A 24,376-nucleotide genomic window follows, 5' to 3' on the forward strand; every position below is an offset into this window, starting at 1 on the left:
GGCCGTAAACAAATATCTGCTACCCTCTGACTGTGGGAGAGGTCCAACCAGGTCCACGTGAACGTGTGCGAATCTAGCAGAGGTACCTTGAAAATCTCCAATATCAGCACGCACATGTTGTCCTACTTTACTTTGTTGATAAGGAATGCAGGAACGTACCCAAAGGCGCGCGTCTTTTTTCATAGAATGCCACACATAGCGGTCTGTCAGCAGCTTGATTGCAGCGTTGGCTACTGGGTGCGATAGTGTGTGGACACTGTCGAATGCCGTCTTGCGCAATATTTCTGGAATGAATGGTCTTGGTCTGCCTTGAGAAAAGTCGCACCACAGCTTCCGCTTGGAGTAAGGCACCAGAATTTGCTCGAACTTCAGACCTCTAGACGGGTCGTTTAACAGATGTCGTAGCTCTGCATCTTTGGTCTGTTCCACTGCAAGTTTATCATAGTCTATAATTTCTGAAATCCCGCAAATACGTGAAAAATAGTCAGCCACTAAATTTTCTGCGCCTCTTAAATGGCGTATATCTGTCGTGAACTGACTTATGAACTCAATATAACGGAACTGTCTTGGTGAACACTTATCACTGGTGTTTTTAAAAGCCGATGTTATGGGTTTGTGGTCTGTAAACACAGTCACTGGTCTAGCCTCTATTTGTTGGCGGAAGTATCGAATTGCTTCGTAGATCGCGAACAATTCTCTGTCATACGCGCTCCACTTCTGTTGTGCAGTCTGTAACTTTTTAGAGAAAAACTGTAGTGGTTGCCATTGCCCTTCTACACGCTGGTGCAGCGCCGCCCCTATTGCTGACTGGCTCGCGTCTACAACAATAGCTAGCTCTGCGTAGTGAACTGGGTGCGCGAGCAACACTGCTTTGCTGAGGCTTGCTTGAAGATCATTGAATGCTTTGTCCATTTCTTGTGTCCACTTATTTATTCGTCGACCTTTGGCGTCGCGTCCCTTGAGTGCATCAGTGAGTGGTGCTTGCACCGTAGCCGTTGCTGGCAGGCGACGTCTATAAAAATTTATTACTCCCATGTATCGTCGTAGCTCTTGGTAGTTTGTCGGTTTCGGAAGGGCCTGTATCGCCGCGATCTTCACTGGCAGAGGCAATATACCTTCTGATGACACAGTATCCGAGGAAAATTACTTGGTTCTTGTGCATGACGCATTTATTTTCGTTTAAAACGACTCCGTAGTCAGATAGACGCTTGCGAAGTCGACACAGATGCTGTTCATGTGTTTGACTGTCCGGAGAGAAAACCAAGATGTCATCAAGATAAGCAAAGCAAAATGTAATCCCTTTATCACCTCGTCTATAAAACGCTGCAAAGTCTGTGCTGCGTTCTTAAGGCCAAAAGGCATAAATAAAAACTCGAATAATCCAAATGGTGTAATCACTGCTGTCTTCTGAACATCTCTTGGAGCCACTGGTATCTGGTTGTATGCTTTCTTGCAATCGAGGACGCTAAAAATTTTCGCGCCGGCCAAAGCACATGTGAAGTCCTGTATATTAGGTACTGGGTATCTATCTGGTATGGTTCTTGAGTTTAATGCTCGGTAATCCCCACACGGTCTCCATGATCCATCTTTCTTACGTACTAAGTGTAGGGGTGAAGACCACGGACTGTCTGAACGGCGAATTATTCCCGACTGTAACATTTCCTCGAATATCGCCTTTGTTTCTGTCAATCTCTCTGGTGCGATTCTACGTGCTCGTCGTGAAACTGGTTGTCCTGGCGTGGTACGAATATAGTGAACGGTACTGTGTTTAACTTCTTTTGTCTGTCTATCAGAACATCTCCGCTTCTTCTCTTCGTCATGTAGCTCTTCGGCTACAGAGTTGCCAATCGCCTGTAGCTTCTCACAAGTTGTATGCCCCTTAGTGCTTGATATTGCATTGTTGTCTGTCAGATTTAACAAACGTTTTCCTTGTAAGTCGACCGCCAACTCGATATGTGCGAGAAAATCAGCGCCAACATAGGTTCTGATATACCAGCTATCACAAAAGACCAGGTAAACTGTTTGGAAAAACCCACATCAATCTTGCACACTTTACATCCGTACGTGTTAATCACCTAGTTATTCGCTGCCTTCAAACGTGGCTGTATGTCTTTTTCGTTGTGTGGCGCATGGCTGACAGGAAGCGAACTAATGTCTGACCAGGTATCCACCAAAAACCTTGTACCCGTAAGTACGTCTGATACATACAATCTTTTCGAAGCAGGAGGCGTATGTACTGACGATTGCTGTCGCTGACATGAGAACACTGCACTGTTTTTGTACATACCTAGGTTGTCTTAGTAGGCGCACGGTGATGTGCATCTTCCAGCATCTCTCCCAAAACGTTTATGGTACCAACACACCTTACGCTCGTTCTCTTGTTGACTTCGTGTTTCACGCCCAGCCCGGTCTCTCTTGCGCTTAAAGATAACTTGTGGTCGCTGTAGCGTGCGTAGCTGCGCTCGCAAATCCTCTATTGCAGCTTTTAAATCTCTAATTTCGTTTGAACTTTTTGTTGTTTGGTCTTGCTGGTAATGGTAGTTACCGTACGTGGCATCTGTCGACGTCATTGCGACTGTTGCAGTAGGCTCGTGCGTTTCGTAGATTCTGTCTGCAGCGAGCAGCAGTTTGTCAACTGATCCTTCGTCGTATATAGCTAGTGTAGTTCTTACTTGCGTTGGTAGCTGTTGTTGTCAGACGTGGAGTAACAGTCTATCAGAGACTGTCGAACTATCTACAAGGCTGCGTAAATGACGCCAGTATTCTGACGGGGTCCTATCTCCCCGTTTCTCTTGGTACAGTACTTGTTTGACTCTGATGTCAACTGACTTCACACACCGTGAAATTAATTCTTCTTTCAGTCTACAGTATTCTCCTTCTGTAGGCGGGTTCACTATAATGTCAGATATCAAATTACTTATCACCAAGGTGAACTTCTCGTGATCACTGACTATTCTTTGTTGTAGAAATATATTTTCCATTACCGCGAACCATGTGTGTGGCTGAGAAGGCATGAATGGGGGCGCCCGTAATTGCAACCGTTGAGTTGGTCAAGCGTTGAAACCAGCGGGTAGTCCCATTGCTGTTACTTGCTGTGGTTGTGCTGCAGTAGTCCCAGTTTCCGATGATGTTGCCTTGCTGGTGTGTGCCATGGTTGTTGAACCAACGTTATTCCTTTGGTCCGGTATATGCTTGAAGTTCGTATCTTTCGAAATATGCAACTGTAAAGTTTCTATCTCATTTTGAAGCCTATGAATTTATTCCGTTATCGAACCGTATCGTTTGCCGTCGTCGTTCATTGCTTTTGCAGTTAACGTTCGACGTAGCTAACAAAAAATTTAAAGTTCCTTAATCGGAGGTCACCAATTACGTAGGCGACTTGCCTACAACAAATAATTGCATAGCCGTCCGGTATAATGAGTTAACGAAAAAATATTTATTCGCAAAAACTCACAATGAGAAGAAACTAAAAAAACAACAGAGAAGTAACAAAAACTAGGAGACTCTATAGTCTTACGGCAAAGATAAAAAACAACATATGACCAAAAAAAAACTCTCGCGCACTTTTGATATCTCTTTGCACCAGACATGAAAAATATCACTGCCACAGTTTGCGAGGTGCCGGGGCTAGCAGTGTATTTATCACTAAATTCTACTAGAATCCACATATGTAAATCATGCTCTAAGCCCCCCCTATTCTAACTCCGACTTTTGCTGTTGCACAAGGATAAAAAAAATACGCGAACTGACTCCAATCAACCCTGCCAGTGGAGTAGAAGAGAGTTTGGCACCTGCAATAATTTAATTTGATAAATAAGTTAAATAAACAAAGGTTTCATTAGCATAGTGAGGAGTGATAGGGTTGCTCTATCGATTAACAGAATGAAAGTTCTGTCCAAAATAACAATATGATTTATTAAGACTAAACACAAATTAATAAACAAAAACACATGAATTCTAATTTATGATACATTAAATTGGCTCGAATTGGAGACTCATACAAAAACTGTAAAGGTGAAGTTGTCCCTAAACTAGATCGTGAGGTTTAAGACGAAGTGGTATGTGGAGCCAATTCCTTGCCACTCAAATCTCAAGAGAGACACACCGCTAACCCAACAGTAATTGCTGCTACTCAAGACAGCACAAAGTTAGAAAAAGACGAACAGGCGCGCTCTGCTGAGCTCTGATTATCACCTAGGAAAATCCCTATCTGCCGGTGCTGCGGACATACGTTACCAAAACTGTCTTCTTGACTGCCAGAACACGATCTGGCGTACCGGAGCCGTTGGCTGGTTGCTTCTACGTCCTCGACCGAAAGGCGACTGCCGACCCCTAGAGCACCCGTACAGGCCGAACACACAACATTCCCGCCCCCACGACAGTGGCCGTGGTTACGTTCCAATCAGCAACTCGAAAACCGGCGGAAATTCCACTCCATTGCCGGGGCACTACCATTCCACCAATGGAGATTCTTGGCGCCAATTTCTGTGCTGATTTTGCTCCGTCACGGAGCTATGCCCTGAGCAAGCCAATCACAGTCCTATTTTGCAGAAAGCGCGGGAATTTTCCCGCCACAGCTGCCTGGGTACATAAGTCATTCCCACGCCTCGCTGGTAGCCCGCCAGAAAGTGTTTTCGCTAAGCTTCTGCGAAGCAACGGAACCTCCAGCCCAGCCGCCACTTCCGGCTCCAAACGGGCGCGTCTCCTGACAATGCCGGCGTCCGGAAAGCATTCACTCGACCCCCCACGCCTGTCGGCCTACCCTTTCAAAGTCAGAAGAGCCCGCCTGTCACTGGACCACCCGGGTGACGAGAGACGCTGCATGGGAAGTCCGCGTGTGAAGGAATAGCAGCCCTCCACCACATGCAAATAGAGAGGAGAGTCGTAAGATAGAAACATGAGAGGCGGCTCATGCCACTTCTCAAGTTTCCTCATACTCTTCACAGACACATGTCTTGTAACGTTGTTCATCAGCTATGAAGCTTCTAGAATTTACGTAGATGTTATCCGGCATTAAAGTTTTGCTGAATACCTTCTGCTCTTCTTTCTTGCCTTCGAATCTTCATCAGGAGAACACCTCTAGTAATCAGTTAGCATTCCTCATTTCTGACTTCGGTATTTTAAAAAGAGATGGGGCCCCTCCACGCCCGCACCAACGTGGTGACCAAACCAAAAGTTCTACTGTCACCTCCGTAAAACATGTTAGTTATCTAGTAAGTGGATCACAGGATGCTGGGCTGTGATGTTGTCCGTGCGTCTGGGTAAGACACGGTCCATCAGGTGATAGATAGTGGACGAAACGCGAGTGAGGGTAGCGATTTGAAGAGCAGAGGGAAAAAAGTGCCATGGCTCGTGCCGTGGGAAAAAAAACCTCTGCGATAGTGGGATGGGTAGTAAGAGCAGTAGTGGCTTACTAGCTGCGATAGCTCATGCAAGGTTGGATTTGTTAGTATAGGTATCATGCATCATTACCGTGACAAGCGATGGCGATGTGTCCCAGTTGCTGCAGCTGCTACATTCCTGGAACAATCAAGATCGTTATACAGTAGTGGGAGATCGGTCATAGATCATCTCACTGTGTGGGGGATATGTGGAGCTTGTTTGCATGCAGTGTACGGTACGGCTTCCCTGTGTGGTGCCAGTTATTCGGCAGTGTATTTCAGCTGGATATCCCTCCTGACTTCGGTAATTTCCAAGAATGTTTGCCTGTCGAAGCCGCGGGTTCCAAACGATAGATATCGAGCGTGCGTTTGTAAATCGATCACGTGACTGTGGTAGCGGGCGTAATGAGCATGTTAATAGCGGTACTACATCAACGATAAAAGAAAGAGAGTTACTAAAATACATGAAATTACAAGGGAAACGACTTACCTTACTCGTTGTCGATGTTGTCGTCATGAGAAATTCCATTTGATGTGTATGCTACGAGAAGCATTCGCTTTTTGCCGTAATCTGGGTGTACTCTGCCAATGTCACGCAAAAATATGGGTAGAGTGTCACATGCGTCAACTTTTCCTTGAAAACGCAAGTTATGGAAATAGAGCTACTGAAACAAGTACAGTTCGTCTCTTTCTCCTGGACACTACAGAGTGATTTACTAACTCGTGGTCGAATCCTTCTGCTTTCAGTGTCTTGTAGGACTGAAAGCCGTCTGTAATGACTTTACTATCGGGCAGTATAAAGTGCTTTATCAAACCGACTAAAGTTTCCTTGTCTCTGACAACACTCTCACAACAAAACACTTCCGGGACTGTCGTTCTATATCACCAAATACACAAATATGTTTGATTTCATTCTTTGAAGGTCGTTCTGCCTGGTTCTTCTTTCTTGCTATGTGTGATTCGTTCACTTCAACAACAACTTTACTCGGTCCACCAATCGGTGCACTGTCTTTCATCACTATTACACAACACGCTTCTCTGCAAAACCTGAAAAAGTCGCACACGGTATTAGTATATAAGTCAGTTTCCGATGCTGCTGCTTGCAGAGTGTAGTCTCGAATCCAACAATATTGAAGAATTACGCTGGTCTGGTTGGATAGTTTGGAATAGTCAAATCATGTGTTCCTCCTGACAGTCGTTCGTTTTCCACACTTTGCGCAGTGAAATTGTAACGGTATTTTCAGTATCAGAATTCTTCTTACGAAGTTTTACACACTTCGCCCTACTGCAGTCTACACAGTCCCTCCTTTCCTCATCCGGTATTAGCTCATATTTGGGACAAAAGGTCAAACAATTTTCTACATTGCATAAGCATGGAATTAGATTCTTCCACGTGAGGCAATCGGCCGAAGAAACGTCAACACCACCAGACATCCCTCTCACTACCAACATAAATCGTCTGGGTTTTCCTAGCAACAATCTCTGTACGGGGGCATGCTGGAGCGGATGCTTATGATCGGCTCGTAACACATCGGTTGCTGGGACAAGCCCCACCTCCTTCTCCCAGGGGAGCCAGCTTGCAACTTATAAAAGAAGCGAAATGTAACAAGTACATGCGTCACAGTACTGGCACGAAATACGCACTCATTTTTGCAAATAATATTGACAATCACTAGGTCAACACCGTGCACGAGCCAACACTCGCACGATGGCTGCTTATTATTGCTACAACGTACAGTAATATTGTTTTCTAATGTTGGCAGTGACCGGGCCATAGTAGCGAAGTTTCACCGATTGGAGAGGGGCCAAGTGAAAGTATACGATTAGTACGTCCAAACCTCTTATCGTCTGTGGCGTGTGCACTGATACGCCACATAGAGGACGCGTCATTGGTCAGTTAGTCTTATTGTGATTCGGTCAAATTATTAATCAGCCTTCTGTCCCTTACTGGTCAGTTTAAAACGGACAAGTTCATAATTTGTAAGAAAAGTGCTAATGCGCTAAGTGTTACTGATTGTGAATCTAAATCTAGTGTTAGTGGTGCCCTGTGTGAAAACGAAGGTAAAGGTATTGATGAAAGTGTGGCGGTTACAAAAAACGCTGTTCCACAAAAAAGACATCACATTTATCACCCCTCTTGAAGCCTGCAATTTGGATGAATCGATTACAATGAGGTAAAACATGTTGTATTTTGCAAAATTTGCAAAAAAAAAGTTTGAAGAAAATCGTTTTCAGTTTTCTTACAAAATGAAAAAAATTGCATGGAAACTGGATTTTCGAACTGAAACAAAAGGATAAGAAAGTTGAAAGTGCAAGAAACATCTGGTTGTTGCAGATAAGCTGCACCGAAATTCAAATGCTTAAAACGAATGTCAATGTACCTAAGTCAGATTTGAAAATAAAAACTGTCACAAATGAACGAAGATAGAACTTGGGTACTAAAAATCACAGGTTCCCTCCGTTACTAAACTGTGCAAGGGCCTGCTATACGAGGGCATACCGATGAAACAAGGAAGTTTGAAATTTTTTACCCCTTCGTTGTGCAGATAAACAGCGACTTTCGTTGTGGTTACAGCGCGAATATTATAAATCGACGTCCCATGACGCACAAAATGGAATTGTGGTTATTTGAAGTTACCCATTTCATAGAAAATTATTGGATGATATCAGAAATGCAGAGTATTTTGCAATAATAGCAAATGAAACAGTAGACATAGCCACCAAAGAGAAATTTAGTGTCTGTATAAATTTTTTTTTATGCTTCGTTAGAGATAGATTGTTGTTTAGAGCTATACTCTACACAAAGTACCACAGCTAAGGCCCTGGTTGATATTATGATCTATATTTTAGGGCGGTTTGATTTGCCTGCGTCTAATTGTAGACTCCTATCTTTTGATGGCACAGCTAAGACACTGTAAAAGCAATCTGGAAATGTCGAAATGCGTTGAACGTTATGAAGGATTTAATACATTTTATAGAGTTTCACTTAGAAGATTAGATCATTTTCTTAATTAAAAAGCAGAAGTCTCTACAAATTTGAAATCACTGTGTGCTGCAAGGTGGACCATAAGGTACCTTGTAATGTCTTCAGTTTTGTCCAGCTACACAGAATTTCAAGGGTTCTTTTTTCTAAATGTTTCAAAAAGGGACAGAACAGACAGTGAGGCCAAAGGAAATGGCTTTTTAATTAATATAGAGACTTTTGATTTTTTCATGTTATCAGTTTTGATAAAACTGTTTCGTCACATTGATAGAGTAAACATAGCACTACAGAGGAAGTCCATACAATTACAGGAGGCCAATAATATGATTTCCGCCCTTGTAACATCGATTAAATTTATGAGAAACAATATTGACTCATTCTGAGCTTAAACAAGTTCAAAATGAAAAGATAGGGATGTTGATTCCCCAAAATTACCCTGTAAAAGAAAAATACCCGAGACATTCGACGACTCCAACAATTCGTCTGCAGATACATTCACTGAAGTGTATGAAAAATATAGAGGATTTTATTATGAAACCAAGGATTCGTCCATCAGCTTCTTGGACTCAAGTTTGAACACTGAATCATCAATGTTTATAAACTAAATTGAACAATTTCTTCCTGGTGATAGATATACAGATTATATATTATTTTTCTATGAATCAGATATAGACGGGGAACGCTTGCTTCTCTACTGAAGCATCTTTCATGAACTTACCCAAAGCAGTGATTCTACAGATCTTAGTTCATTGAATGAAGTAGTTGAATACTTGAAAAAGCAAAAACATCTACTTGGCCTACTGCCGGGACGAGTTAAATTCAACATATGGTGCTGAGCTCCCGGTAACGTCCTGTAACGCAGAGCGATCGTTTTTGTCTGAGAAGTGTGAAATCGTATCTTCGGTCTGTAATCACAGGAAGGACCGGATTTTCATGCAGTGATAATCCTTTTAATATGCACGCATTTATACACCAAAAATCTAAAACATACACGTAAACTGTTCGCATAAAAGATGTAAAAACTGAAGTAGCATCGTCGTAGCACAAAAAGGAGGTACTTCAAATGCCTGTGAATCATTCGCAAAAAAAGTTAAAAAACATGAAAGAAAACTAGTACTTTACATTAATTTATGGAAAGCTGTTGTACTTACAATTAATTTTCCATTTCCCTTCTGTTACAAATCACACTACATGTATCAGATGTTCGAAAGTGAGCTATCTCCTGTTGTCTCGCAATATGTCCCTGTAGCGGGAGAAACTCTGTACCTCAAAGGAACTTGCAAAAACGGCCACTTGCTCCGCTGTTAGCGACGTATTGCTCGGTAGTTTAGTGTGCTTAACGGTTAAAATGTCTTCAATTTCACAAGTTTGTTCGTATCCTGGATTACTAGAAAGTATGCTCTGAACTTTTTCCTTCACTATTTCACCAACTGTTCCAGGGACAGAATCAAGTTTAAAGCCTGTGGTTTAAAAAGGGCAGAACTGCTTTTCTCCGTAGAAATAATTGCCACCGGAAGATGAGAAAATTGAGTAGACATATCGCAAGGTTAGCTTCTATTTCTGGGGTGTTCAGAGCGTCTTGGGCAGTTTGAATTGAGACTGCACTTCTAGGATCAAATATAGAAACGACGCTCTTAGCAGTTTCTAAATGTTCGGTGGAGTAAATCATTGTGCAGCCACGTGCCCCAGCGCGTTATAACTGGTTCTGGTGGCGGGGGAATGTTAGGTGCTGCTGCTCTGAACGACTGTTTTCTGTAAGGTGCGTAAACAAACATCATCTTCAAAGCAGACACCAACTTGTCAACAGGATGAAAATTTGCACGTATAGTTACAGCAGCGCGATGTGATCCATGAGCAAGACAAATCAAATGCATGATATTGAGAAATACAAATTTGAGAGCAGTACCAACTTTGACCATGTACCTTACTCCATCAGTCAAACAGGTATACAAGCTCGTACTGAATGCCATTTGGATACAGTAATTTCATGGGTCGATAAAAACAATTAGGAAACTGCGGAGCTCTTTGTCATTTCTTTTAAGGGACCCAGTAACAGTATTTGAAATGAACCGTCCCTCAGAGCCTTGTTTTTCGTCGATTGACACCACTGTAAAATTATTTTGAATCCCATCCGTTTCCGCCCCCGGTAGCTGAGTGGTCAGGCGATAGAATATCAATCCTAAGGACCCGGGTCCGATTCCCGGAGGTTTTCTCCGCTCAGGGACTGGTTGTTGTGTTGTCCTAATCATCATCATTTCATTCCCATCGACGCGCAAGTCACCGAAGTGGCGTCAAATCGAAAGACTTGCACCCGGCGAACGGTCTACCCGACGGGAGGCCCTAGTCACACAACATTTATTTATCTCATCCGTTGTTTTTTAATGGTTTGCTTGTAGCACTGCTGTACGTAATTTTTACGTACATTGGATTCGTCTGGCACTTTACACTCTGTATATTTCTCAATGAAATTTCTCAGAACAGGATTAATTAATTTCCACAGCTGCTACAGAACAAACGTAGAGTCTAAACCAAAGTGAAGAACTAATACTTCTATAAATTTTGTTCGATGCCTCTTTCATCTATCGCAGATATAGGCAGTTTAGATATTGATCGCTCACAGCAGTATTAGACTATGTTTTTGTATAGGACGTCCAGTTTATCTTGACAACAGCAAATAACTTTCTGTCCAGAAGAAAAATAAGAAATAGTATATTTTGTTTAGCACCGAGGGGGATTTTAACTAACATGATTGCCTTTTCTGTAACTTTGTTTGCTACTAAGAAAAAATGGTTCAAATGGCTCTGAGCACTATGGGACTTCACATCTGAGGTCATCAGTCCCCTAGAACGTAGAACTACTTAAACCTAACTAACCTGAGGACACCACACACATCCATATCCGAGGCCGGATTCGAACCTGCGATCGTAGCGGTCACGCGGTTCCAGACGGAAGCGCCTAGAACCGCTCGGCCACACCGGCTGGTTTGCTACTATGACATGAATAGCAGTACGTCCTTGTTTAATTAGATCCTTATTTTTTTATCCACTTCCTTTCGTCAAGACCTGTTCAAAAACTATACAATCCAGTCGGATTAATGTGGCCACCGCCTGTCTCTGACGTAAACTTGCAATAACCACTCGCACACGGCAGGTAGCAGCACTAGCAATGGAAGTTTATAAAGTGTGTCGGGGGAACGCGAAAAACAGTGTCTTCGTTGTCGTAATGCGGATTCGGAGCCATTTATCTGACTCCAATGTATGTCAGCAGACTAGTAATTTCACTAATGTTTTCTTATTTATAATATGACTACATGTAGTACAGTACTGTAGTACTTTTAAACGATATGTTGCATTTCTACTTTCTCTTCGTTGATATACATTGTACTCACGTAAGCTTTTAAGTGAAGAGGCTTGAGTGAAGGACCGGTTAGCATTTTCCTTGTGTTTCCATTTTGTTTGCTGTCAACTGCATATAGTAGAATAAGCAGGGTATCTACACCGTGTGGTAGTACAGGAGAGTGAAGGTTTCGTGTTACGTTTTTAATCATGTCATGTATATGTGAACAGCATATTGTGATACTTTTTCGGACAAGTCTTGAGGAGACGAAGATGATTACCTAAAAAAAAAGCATACTGTACAGAAAAGATGTACTGCTCTTATTACCTTCGTAAAATGTTCAAATGTGTGCGAATTGCTAAGGGAGCAAGCTGGCGAGGTTATCGGTCCCTAGACTTACACACTACTTAAACTAACTTATGCCAATAACGACACACACACACACACACTCATGCACGAGGCAGGACTCGAACCTCAGGCGAGAGGGGCCGCGCAATCATTGACATGGCGCCTCTAACCGTGCGGCCACTCCGCGCAGCTATCTTCGTAACAATCAAAGGTAGAGCAAAGACAATCATGTTGGTTACAGTTCCCCTGGTAGATAAACAGCATTTCAAATGAAATTACCCGGCTCCAGGGACTATTTCAAGTCGCAAACATCTATGATGTATATATTTTCAGACTGAAGGGACGAATAGAAACTTGTGCCAAAGCCGGGAATCGAACCTAGGTCTGCTATTTACTAGGCAGATGCGCTAACCACTACGCCGTCCTGGCACAGCGGCTTGGCACAGCTGCACAGACTACCCTAGCACACCTCCCCCCTCAACCCAAATCCCCATTCACGCCTCAGCCCACTTTCCAATGAACGTGAGCAGCATTGCAGAGGCTCTCCAATTGTACTGAAGTATCACATCAGCATCGAACGAAACGGGAGATCTTGACTGAAACTCAGGCATAGGTACTTTTCAAGTCCCAAACATCTGCCTGTTCCTTCAGAATTGCACGCATGTCGCTTCAGTCTGCATTAATACAACATAGGGTCTCTGGAACCAAAGCGTTTGATCCGATTAAAGCATTTATGCCTGGGTTTCATGCAGGATCCCCCGTTTCGTTCGATGCTGAAATGATATTCCAATACAGTTGGAGAGCCTCTGTAACGTTCTTCGGCATCTGGTGCGGTGGCGCAGGAAAGGGGGTGGGGGGGTTGGGGTTGATAGCAAGTGGGCTGAGGAGCGAATGGGGATTTGGATGGAAGAGGGGTGCGCCCTAGGATAGTCCATGCAGTTGTGCAAGGCCTCTGTGCCAGGGTGGTGTAATGGTGACTAGTGAGGAGGAGACCCGGGTTCTAATCCCAGCCTTGGTACAAATCTTCATTTATCGCTTCAGTCTCTATACATAAACAGCATTTGCTTGATATATTTTTTACTTTACTTTTGGACAGAGAGTTGTTTTGGGTGATCTAGACAAATGGAGCACCCTGTCGATGTGTTAGAAAATAACCACTTGTAACCATTTTGGTATATTTCTATATTTTATATGTGTTTGTGTGTGTGTGTGTATGTGTGTGTGTGTGAGAGAGAGAGAGAGAGAGAGAGACATAAGTCACTGAATCTCTGTAGGTTTTTGCTATCTAAAGGCTCTGAGCACTATGCGACTTAACTTCTGAGGTCATCAGCCGCTTAGAACTTAGAACTACTGAAACCTAACTAACCTAAGGACATCACACACATCCATGCCCGAGGCAGGATTCGAACCTGCGACCGTAGCGGTCGCTCGGTTCCAGACTGTAGCGCCTAGAACCGCACGGCCACTCCGGCCGGCTTTTGCTATCTCTCCAAGCATTTCAGCATCGGGAGAACGAGCATGTTGAACTGCGATGGTCCATTTACTGCCCACAGATAAGGTGCCTGCGCGTAGCCGCTGTTCCTTCGAGGGCGAGGACGGCTGGTGTGGGTGGGAGAACGCCCCGAATGCCCATCTCAACTGGACCCTGCACAACGGCTCCAGCAGTAAGGATATTACGGGACCCGACAACGACAATACCTATAGCAACGTCTCGGGTAAGTTATTATTAGAAAGTGCAGGCTAAGTTCCCTCTAAATACACTGGTGTGCAAAGCTGAAGGACGAAAGTCACTTTCGCGTGGTGTGTCACTACAAGTAACAAGGGTCGATGAAACTTGGACCATACATAGAAAGAACAGCTACAGTAGAGTACAGAAGGTAACTGAAAGAAATATGCAATGAGATGAGCAGAAATGATACTTTATTTGAATACAGTATTTACACTGACGAGTGAAATCACCGCAATTCATGACGGACCACTGGACATTACAAAATGCTGTGTATGGGTCTCGGTAGTGCTTGTGATCACCACGTACCGTAATGCATGCTCTGCAACGTGCTCCCATCCTAGCCACAAGGTTTCTAATGAGTTCATGTGGTAGCGCATTCCAACTACTGATTGGTTATTCGTGCAAGTGGACTTGCTGCAATACGCCTCACCGACGTATCCCACAGTGATCTATGGGATTTAAGGCGGGGGAACGGGCAGGTCAGTCCATGCTCCGAATATCCTCTTGTTCAAAGAGCTGCTCCAAATGCCCTATTCGATTCATTATCATACATATTAAGTGAAGTTTGGACCGAGTGTACCCCTGAAAAGGCGCTCATGGGGAAGGAAACAGTGTCACAATAAACGTTGACTGTTGAGTGTAGCGTGATCAAAGATTTCGGGGTCAATACGACCACGCAACGTTATGTTTTCCCACAACTGGACCACCACAACGACCATCTTCGGCAACGATGGACGTACCCCCATATAGCGATAGGTGAGAACACGTAATGCACCCAGGAACATTTTCGAAGACGATCGTTTCTGTGGTCCAGATGTTATGGTCCGGGGACGTACTGAGTTGCATGTACGCACTGACCTCGAAATCTTCGAGCACGGTACACTCACCGCTCAACGTTATTGCGTCGCGGTACTCCTTTCCCCTGTGCGTCTTTTCAGGGATGCACTTAACCCCGACTTTATTTGTATGGACGAACTGCGCAAACGCACCGAACCGCGCAGGTGGAGGAGGTCTTGAACGAGAAGATATTAGGCGAATGGTGTGGCATGCCACTTCCCCTAACCTAAATGCCATCGAGCACGTGTGGCATGCGACGGGCCGACGTTCGACAGCACGTCCACATGCACCAACGACCATCCAGCAGTTTTCAACCAAGCTGGTGGAGAAATTGAACGCCCTAAAGTGAGAATTCTTTACCATCCTTGTGGCCAGCAGGGGAATACGTTGCAGAGCACACATTGCCCTCCGTGGAGATCACACACCCGTTATCACCGTGTGCCCACCTTTCATAATGTGTAGTGGATTATCAAAAAGGGAGATGAAATTCTTATAGTTATGGTGGATTGGAACGCTGTCGCAGGGTAGGGGCAGAAGAAAGGAATAAGGGAGAATATAGTTTTGGTAATAGGAACGAGAGAGGAGATACACTAATTGAGTTTTGCAATAAATATGTCAGTAACAGCGAATTCTCCGTTCAAGAACCACAAGAAGGGGAGGTATCCTTGGAAAAAGATATTAGTTATATTACATTTTGGTCAGGCAGAGATTCCGATATCAGATATTGGATTGTAAGGCGTACCTACGAGCAGATATAGACTCAGATCACAATTTAGTAATGATGAAGAGTAGGCCGAAGTTTAAGAGACTAGTCAGGAAGAATTAATGGACAAGAAAGTGGGATACGGAAGTACTAAGTAATGAAATGATGCGCTTAGAGTTAGCGCAGTAGGTAGTTCAGTTGAAGAGGAATAGACATCTCTAAAAAGAGCAACCACTGAAGTTGAAAAGAAAACCGTAGCTACAAGGAAGGTAACTGGGAAGAAACCGTGGATAACAGAAGAAATACTTTAACTGATCGACGAAAGAAAGAAGTAAAAAAAAGTATAGTGAAATTCTGGAATACAGAAATGGAAGTCACTTAGGAACCAAAGAGACACAAAGTATAAGGAAACTAAGGTTCAAATGGTTCAAATGGCTCTGAGCACTATGGGACTTAACATCTGAGGTCATCAGTCCCCTAGAACTTAGAACTACTTAAACCTAACTAACCTAAGGACATCACACACATCCATGCCCGAGGCAGGATTCGAACCTGCGACCGTAGCGGTCACGCGGTTCCAGACTGAAGCGCCTTTAACCGCACGGCCACACCGGCCGGCAAACTAAGGCAAAATGGCATGAAGAATGTGAAGAAATCTAAAAAAAGAAGATCGTGGAAGGACGGACTCAGCATATAGAAAAGTCAAATCAACCCTCGGTGAAATGAAAAGCAAGGGTGGCAACGTTAAGAGTGCAGTGGAAATTCCTCTCTTAAATGCAGAGGACAGAGCGGGTAGATGGAAAGAGTGCATTGAAGGCCGCTACGCGGTGATGGCGTGATAGAAGAAGAAGCAGAAATCGACAGGGAGGAGATAGGGGATCCAGTATTATCATAATTCAAAAGAGCTTAGAACGATTTAAGATCAAATAAGGCAGAAGGCATCGATAACATGTTATCGGAATAGTTAAAATCATTGTGGGAAGTGGCAAAGAAAGGATTATTCACGTTGGTGTGTAGAATGTATGACACTGGCGATATACCGTCAGACTTTGGAAAAACTTGGCCCACACAATTCCGAAGCTTGCAAAAGCCGACAGGTGCGAAAATTATCGTACAATCAGCTTAACAGCTCATGCATCCAAGTTGCTGACAAGGATAAAATACAGAAGATTCGAAAAGAGAATTGAGGATGTGTCAGATGACGATGAGTTTGACTTTAGGAAAGATAAAGGCACCAGAGTGGCAGTTCAGACGTTACGGTTGATTATGAAAGGGCGATTAAAGAAAACTCAAGACACGTTGATTGGATTTGTCGACCAAGAAGAAGCGATCGACAATGTAAAATGGGGCAAGATGTTCTACATTCTGAGAAAAATAGTGGGAAGCTACAGGAGAAGATGGGTAATATACAACATGTACAAGAACCAAGATGGAACAATAAGACTGGAAGATCAAGAACGAAGTGCTCGGATTAAAAAGGTTATAAGACAGGGATGTAGTTTTATACCCTACTGTATAATCTTTCCATCGAGAAGTAATGATGGAAATAAACGAGAGGTTCAAGAGTGGGATTAAAATTCAGGGTGAAAGAATATCAGTGATAAGATTCGCTGTGACATTGCTGTTCTCAGTGAAAGTGAAGAAGAATTACAGGGTGTGTTGAATGGAGTGAACAGTCAAATGAATACAGAATATGGAGTGAGAGAAATTGTTTCAGTTAAGATTCAGAAAAATACAGCGGACTGGTCAACTATAGCCTGTAGAGGAGATTTCTGTTCTCCAAAAATGTCAGTCAGTGAGCATAAAACAAGTTCCACAATTGCGAAATACACTGACATCATCGAGAGACGAGAATGAACTGCACCGTATTCCAATCGCTTGGTACACTACTTAGCTCCAGCGACCTACGATAAATTGCGATAAATTGCCAAGAGGTAAGCAACTTCTTTTCCATAATCTGTATATAATCGTCCAGATACCGGCCGGATCCAGGGACCTTGCCGCCGCGTGCGAAATTTTCACGCCCGCCCCCCTTCTCCATGCCCCTCCTTGCACTTTCAGGCATAATCAACTTTCTTGACACTGTCATTCATCCATGACGCCTTATTTTCAATTTTCACACTTACACCAAACGTGTTTTTCGCGCGAATTCGTATTTTAGAACTTAGCCAGATATGGAGCACCAGTCATTGAAATAGAAGTGAAACCTTTTGTGTGTGTTCAAATGTGTGTGAATTGCTGTGTGACCAAACTGCTTAGGACATCGGTCCCTAGACTTACACACTACTTAAACTAACTTATGCTAAGAACAACACACACACCCATGCCCGAGGAAGGACTCGAACCTCCGGTGGGAGGGGCCGTGCAGCCCGTGATATAACTCCTTAAACCACGCGGCCACTCCGCGCGGCTGAAACATTTTCATTGTAGTACATTTTGAGCTATAACTCCAAAATTGACTATGCAAATAAAATGACACTATGTAATGCGCATACTATGTAACTCAAATCTGCACACCTTTTCCCTTTCCCTGGGAGAGGGGAGCGTGCGGCGTGAGACCTGTAGTAACCAGCACAGCTGAGTACTGCGTTGTCGACGGTATTCACTGTACAAAGTGAAAAGTCAAAGAACAGCGAGTCATTTAGGTATTATTGGTCGAAAAAAAAGAGCATATATCCCCAGTGCCATCTGAATGTGCCCGAAGTACAGTTAAAAAGAAAGATGTAAGGTATTTAGAAAAGTTTGAAATTTTACAATCGAAAAGAATGCTTAAGCTGAAGTGGTTCGTCAACCTTAAGAATGAAGAAATAATTAAGTAAGCAGGCGAAGAAAAAAGATTACTGGAAGTGATAACAAAGAAGAAGTCTTTCGTGGGACATACACAGCGTAGGTATGTCTGCACAAAGAATTGTAGAGGTAAAAGTGCAAAGATTGAGGTAGGAAGAGAACTGAAGTGATGGATGACATTAGAGGGGAACGAACATACAAACAGATGATACTCAGAACAGGACACGATGGAGGGCCTCCCGGTGAAACCCGTCATAAGACGTATGTACTGATAAAGAAGGAGAAGTACGCAAAGGAAAAAGAGCTGTGGTCGAATTTCGAGAAGGCATGCTTTTCGAAATGCCACGACCATGATTTGTGATTCAAAACAACAGTTCTGAAAGCACTTTCGTTTACTGTTGCGAAAAGTAAATGTTATATCGTAAATAAAGTTGTTGGAAAGCAAAAAGAGTGAAACGCAACGAAACTGAATAAACAGCTCGTGCAGTTTAGATGCTTCTGCTCCAAAATAAGGTTTGATAGGTTTCTTTCCGTATCGTCTAAATATTACTACCTACTGATTATGGCTTCAACGTCGAGAAAGAGAAGGGAACGAGGGTAAACGTAAAAGAAGTTACAGACGAAGTAAAATAAAATGATTTAGAGGAGAGGAGCAATTTGAATGGTATAAATGGCAGATCCAAAGAGGAGGAAGTGGTGGGGATAGGATGCCATATATCTTTCCGCGACTAAACGCTCCGTAATGACAGTGTCTGGGTTCAAATAACTACGGCACGTGTCGTGCAGTGCAAATTTTACTTATTCTTTAATTATATATTACGTGGTGTTTTTCTCATCAATACTCCTATATATATTTCAGGAACTGTTAGGCAATCGTATAGGGTGACATTTACCTTTATTTCTTTGTTAGCGAACTTGACAATGCTTCACAAGTGCTAAATGTGTATGGGAATTGAGAATATACATCCTAAACTCCCCCCCCCCCCCTCTATTGTCTCTACCAATCTCTTCCTCTCCTCCTCTTTGCCCGTCTCTTCCTCACCCTCCTTCTCCTCTCCCTCTCTTCGTGTAACATTTTCTCCCCGTTTCTCTCCATCTCCTCCTCCCACCTCTCGACGTCCATTTCCTCTCTCTCTCTCTCTCTCTCTCTCTCTCCCTCTCTCTCCCTCTCCCTCTCTCCCTCCATCCCTCAATCAGGCCTTCAGCCTTAATTATTGTTATTGCAAACGAAACATTCATTGGGAATTAGAGTCGCTTAAAATGAATAGGTAAATCGTTTAGGATCACTGTTATGCAGAGTATGAGAGAGACCTTCCAGCTGCTGAGTTTGTGTCTGTAGTAACTTCAGTAGCAGTATTTGGCGAAGTTTTAATATGCGAAAAGGCAAGACTGCAAAGTTCGGACGATTCAGACACCATATTAATACTCAATCATAAGTCATAAAGACACCTTTCCATTGTTTTGTAAAACCGACAGCAAGGAAGAAAACAAAACAGTACATTTTTGTGTATATAATTTTTGTTTGAAAATATTTATTTATTCACTATTTACTTTGATATTTTACATCCACATTGGAGCACTTTATTTAATCCATATACATTTAAGTCTTAATAGTAGTTGTAGATTGGGATTTCCTTTTCTGCTCCCACAACTTCTTCATCCTTTCCGACCTGGCTGCCCTTTCTTCATCAGTTATTGTGTACTTTTTGCGTGTAAATGTCTTAGTTTATATCTCCTGTCACTGTGTTTTAGGATCTTCTTCTCTTCTCTGCCTTCAATTTGTTTCATTGTGAAGCCTAACTCGTCTAAATCATCTTGAACTTCTTTGAAACAGTTGTTCTTGGTCTTACTTTTCCAAAAGTAGGCGATCAGTTGTTTCTGTAGCCTGGTTTCTGGTAGTCTGGAAATGTGGCAGAAAAAATCAACCCTCCTTCTCCGCATTGTGTCAATTATTGCCTCAGTTTCTTGGTACACAACTTCGTTAGGTAACAGTCACCACTGTCGCCGGCAGGTGTGGCCGAGCGGTTCTAGGCGCTTCAGTCTTGAACCGCGCGACCACTACGGTCTCAGGTTCGAATCCTGCCTCAGGCATGGATGTGTGTGATGTCCTTAGGTTAGTTAGGTTTAAGTAGTTCTAGGGGACTGATGACCTCAGATGTTAAGTCCCATTGTGCTCAGAGCCATTTGAACCATTTGAACCACTGTTCCTCTACTTGGTATTTTTTGTTTATAATTGTTCTAAGGATTCTTCTGTCTGCCTCCTATAGTTTTTCTGTGGTTGATTTGGTGTTCCTCTTGAAGAGTAGCAGAGTGGTAGAGTCTGAGTTTTGCATTTATCGAGAGACATTTTTTCTTGTATGTTGGCCAGGTGATGCGTTGCGCCTGTTTCAGTTTAGTTGTTATGCTTCTACTGACTTTTCTCGCTTGAATTCCAACTTATAACCTCCTCAAGATATTTCAATTTATTTACAATTTTAATTTGTTTGTTATCATTCATTCAGTGTAGTGGCAGGCGTTTCAACCTTGAAGGATGGTATCATTTCTGTCTTTTCAAACGAGATCCGTGGTCCGACTTTTGCTGCTATTTTTTCGAGTTCTTCAATTTAGTGTGTAGCCCCTTCCACGCTATTAGCGAGCAGCGCTAGATAATCAACAAAGGCCAAGCATATGAGTTTCATATTTCTGCCAATCTTGATGTTTGGTTGGCAATTCTTATTCCACTCTCGCGGGACTTTCTCCAGTGCGCAGTTAAATGGTAGTGATGAGAGGCCATCCTCCTGTCGAAGTCCCGTCCGGTTTTCAAGTGATTCAGATAGTTTCCCCCTGAATTTAACTTTTGATTTAGTATTCTTAAGGGTGAGTCCAATAAGATTAACGAGTTGCAGGTGCAATCTAAATTCCGCGAGAATTTTAAGTAATGGCTCACGATGGATACTGTCATATGCTTTCTTGAAGTCAACAAAAGTGGTGACCAACTTCTTGTTTCTCACTCTTTGATGTTTCATGATCCACTTAAGGCTGATAATTTGATCTGGACAGCTTCTTCCAGGACGAAATCCTCCTTGATATTCCCCAAGTTCTTGGTCGAGATGTTCCTGAATTCTCGTAAAGATAATTCTAGACAAGATCTTATATGTGACATCAAGCAGCGAAATCCCCCGGTAGTTGTTTGAATCCGATCTATCATCCTTTGTGTGTATTGGGTGGATTATAGCTGCATTCCGCTCATTTTTTCAGAATTCCAGAAGTGTACTATGTGCTTATGGAAGTTCTGAAGTGTTTGTTTATTTGGTTTCTTCCACAGCTCTGCGACCAGTTGATTCTCCCCTGCCTCTTTGTAGTTCTTGAGCCACCTAGTTGCTTCGATCACTGCACTAAGATCTGGTGGTGTGATCTTCAAATGGTTCAAATGGCTCTGAGCACTATGGGACTTAACATCTATGGTCATCAGTCCCCTAGAACTTAGAACTACTTAATCCTAACTAACCTAAGGACATCACACAACACCCAGTCATCACGAGGCAGAGAAAATCCCTGACCCCGCCGGGAATCGAACCCGGGAACCCGGGCGTGGGAAGCGAGAACGCTACCGCACGACCGCGAGCTGCGGACGGTGTGATGTTCTCTGCATGTGTTTTGTTTTTTAGATGTGGTTCGAAATCTAGGTATTCTTTTGGTTCCTCGGCATTTAGTAATTCTTTGAAATGATCAGCTAGTATGTTGGCATTGTCTTGATTACTGTGCGCTAGTTTTACATTTTTATTTTTCGTCATGAGTGTGGGTGGAGTGTACTTTGATTGATATTTTCTGAGTTTCCTACAATATTTCCTTGTTGTATGTCGTTTGAATGAGTCCTCTATGAAATTTAGGGTTTCTTTTTGACGATCTCTTTTGATTCTTCTGATTTCCTTGGCCGTTTGTCTTCTGGCAAATGGTTAGCTCTTCTCGAGATTTTTCAGTTTTCTTTTGCTGGTCATTCAACCATGCTTTTTGCCTTTTCTGTATTGCTTTACCACATTCTTCATTCCGCCAGGCATGTTTCTTTCTTCTTCTGTCAGGGGCAATCTTTTCGGCGATGTTTTTCAATTTATCGAAAATCGTTGTGCGAGCTAACATCCCGAAGATGTTCGGGCTCACATGCGGTTCCTCTTCGCCGAAATGTCTTGGCTCAGACTCGTACAGGGGTTGAACCGCACGTGTCGCATTACACGCCCTAAATTAGACACTTGTGACCCTTTGATTAAATTGTCTGTCTAATGGCAAATTTGCGAAATACAGAGGTAACATAACATATAATAACTATAATAATAATATCGGGAACTAAATTAACGATCCATAAATGATGTAGGCCACACAGTTGCGATTTGGTTAGAATAATGTTTATTCCGAAAGCAAACTAATAGCGAAAGTGGTCGTATTTAGAGTTATTGTTACACTTGAGCGCATATCCATTTGACACAGTTCGATCATTCACAATCTCATCGCGAATTACCAGTCCAATACTCCACCTCATTAACTATGCGAAAAGTTAGAGTTCACAACAGGCGCGCGGCTGCTCACGGCTCCGAGACTAATTCCCGCGATACCACACATCGCGAAATTTTCTAAGTCCTTTCACTACCTAGCTGCCTAAAGGCGCACTGTCCGCTATCGCGTCTCAGTCCGAACTGTTCCTTTGGTGTCTCCAGCCAACTGTCCGTTTTCGCGTCTCCATCCGAACTGTGCCATTTGGTTTCTCGACCAGAAATGTCCGCTTTCGCATCTGTGCCAGTACAGTAACCTTTGGTGTCTAGACTCTGCCCGTCTCCAACCGCGTTTCCCGCGCGCCCATTATATTCGCTCAACTGACTAGTGCAGTTCCCTTTCCTGAAACCGTCCATCTCATTGGCTACAGCTTATTCTGCATTACTTTACATTTTAACATATTTAAATAATCAAAGCTTGACCACTTTCACGTTCTAAATAAAATAACAATAACATCCATTACATAATAAACGTTAAATTCTTTTACATAAAACCAATACAATTTCCTTCTTAGCTATGAATGCCACGGCCAGTAACCTGCACCAACGTGCTTTCTGATAAATAAATAAAGAACAAAAGTAACTATTAGGCACTAAACTTTAGAACAAATATACTTTCACCTAATCAATCAATAAGGTGCCGACAAGAATAATATACAGAAGAATGGAAAATAAAATTGAGGATCTGTTAGATGACGATGAGCTTGGCTTCAGAAAAGGTAAAGACACCAGAAAGGCTGAAAGGCAATTCTAACGTTGCGGTTGATAATGGAAGCAAGACTGAAGAAAAAGCGTCCGACAATGTCAAATGGTGGAAGATGTTCTAAATTCTGTGATGGTTGGTTGGTTGTTTGGGGGAAGAGACCAAACAGCGAGGTTATCGGTCTCATAGGGTTAGGGAAGGATGGGGAAGGAAGTCGGCCGTGCCCTTTCAAAGGAACCATCCCGGCATTTGCCTGGAGCGATTTAGGGAAATCACGGAAAACCTAAATCAGGATGGTCGGACGCGGGATTGAACCGTCGTCCTTCCGAATGCGAGTCCAGTGTGCTAACCACTGCGCCACCTCGCTCGGTCCTAAATTCTGTGAAAAATAAGGGTAAAGTATAGGGAAAGACAGGTAATATATAAAATGTAGAAGAACCAAGAGAGAACAATAAGACAGGAAGAGCAAGAACGAAATGCACGGATTAAAAAGGGCGTAATATAACGATGTAGTCTCTCCCCCCTACTGTTCAATCTATACATCGAAAAAGTAATGATGGAAATAAAACAAAGATTCAAGAGTGCTACTATGAGATGAATAGATTGGAACAGGAGTGGAATTCGTGGCGGGCCCCATCAAACCAGTCAGAAGACTGACGAGTCCAAAAAAATCTGAATCTCGTTTCTGCCACTCAAAATAATTTTTCTCTTTATTTTATTTGCCTGATCACCGAGAGAGATAGCGCAATGATGAGCTTCTAGGACGCACTCGTTTAGTGAGATGGATAAATATTAAGAAATGAAGCGCCTTTCTAAGGCCCTAAACAATTAATAATTTTTTAAGAGAAAAGACATTCACAAATGGGCTCTAACGAGTAGCACGTCCGTCGATTTTAAGTTTTGTCGTATCTTCCCAACTTGTCCCTTCCGAAATTCCTCTTACTCTCTATTAAGTTCGTCGTCGTAGTCGGGACTTTGAATCCTAACAGTCCTTCCGTTTCCCTTACACGACGTGCTACAACCTGTCTATTCTTCCATATTTTGTG

At 42.9% G+C, this 24,376-nt stretch overlaps 1 protein-coding gene across 3 annotated transcripts in view; it reads left to right on the forward strand.

Annotated features, from left to right (window-relative positions):
• The window catches only part of LOC126258990 (leukocyte tyrosine kinase receptor-like), a 717,375-nt gene that overhangs the window by 394,319 nt on the left and 298,680 nt on the right, over nt 1-24,376 (forward strand). For all 3 annotated transcript variants that reach the window (XM_049955685.1, XM_049955687.1, XM_049955688.1), the window contains exon 5: nt 13,602-13,763. In XM_049955685.1, coding sequence (XP_049811642.1) covers nt 13,602-13,763 — 162 coding nt within the window. The remainder of the gene's footprint in view (nt 1-13,601; nt 13,764-24,376) is intronic.

The sequence above is a fragment of the Schistocerca nitens genome, chromosome 1 (assembly GCF_023898315.1).
Source record: "Schistocerca nitens isolate TAMUIC-IGC-003100 chromosome 1, iqSchNite1.1, whole genome shotgun sequence".
Lineage (NCBI taxonomy): Eukaryota > Metazoa > Arthropoda > Insecta > Orthoptera > Acrididae > Schistocerca > Schistocerca nitens.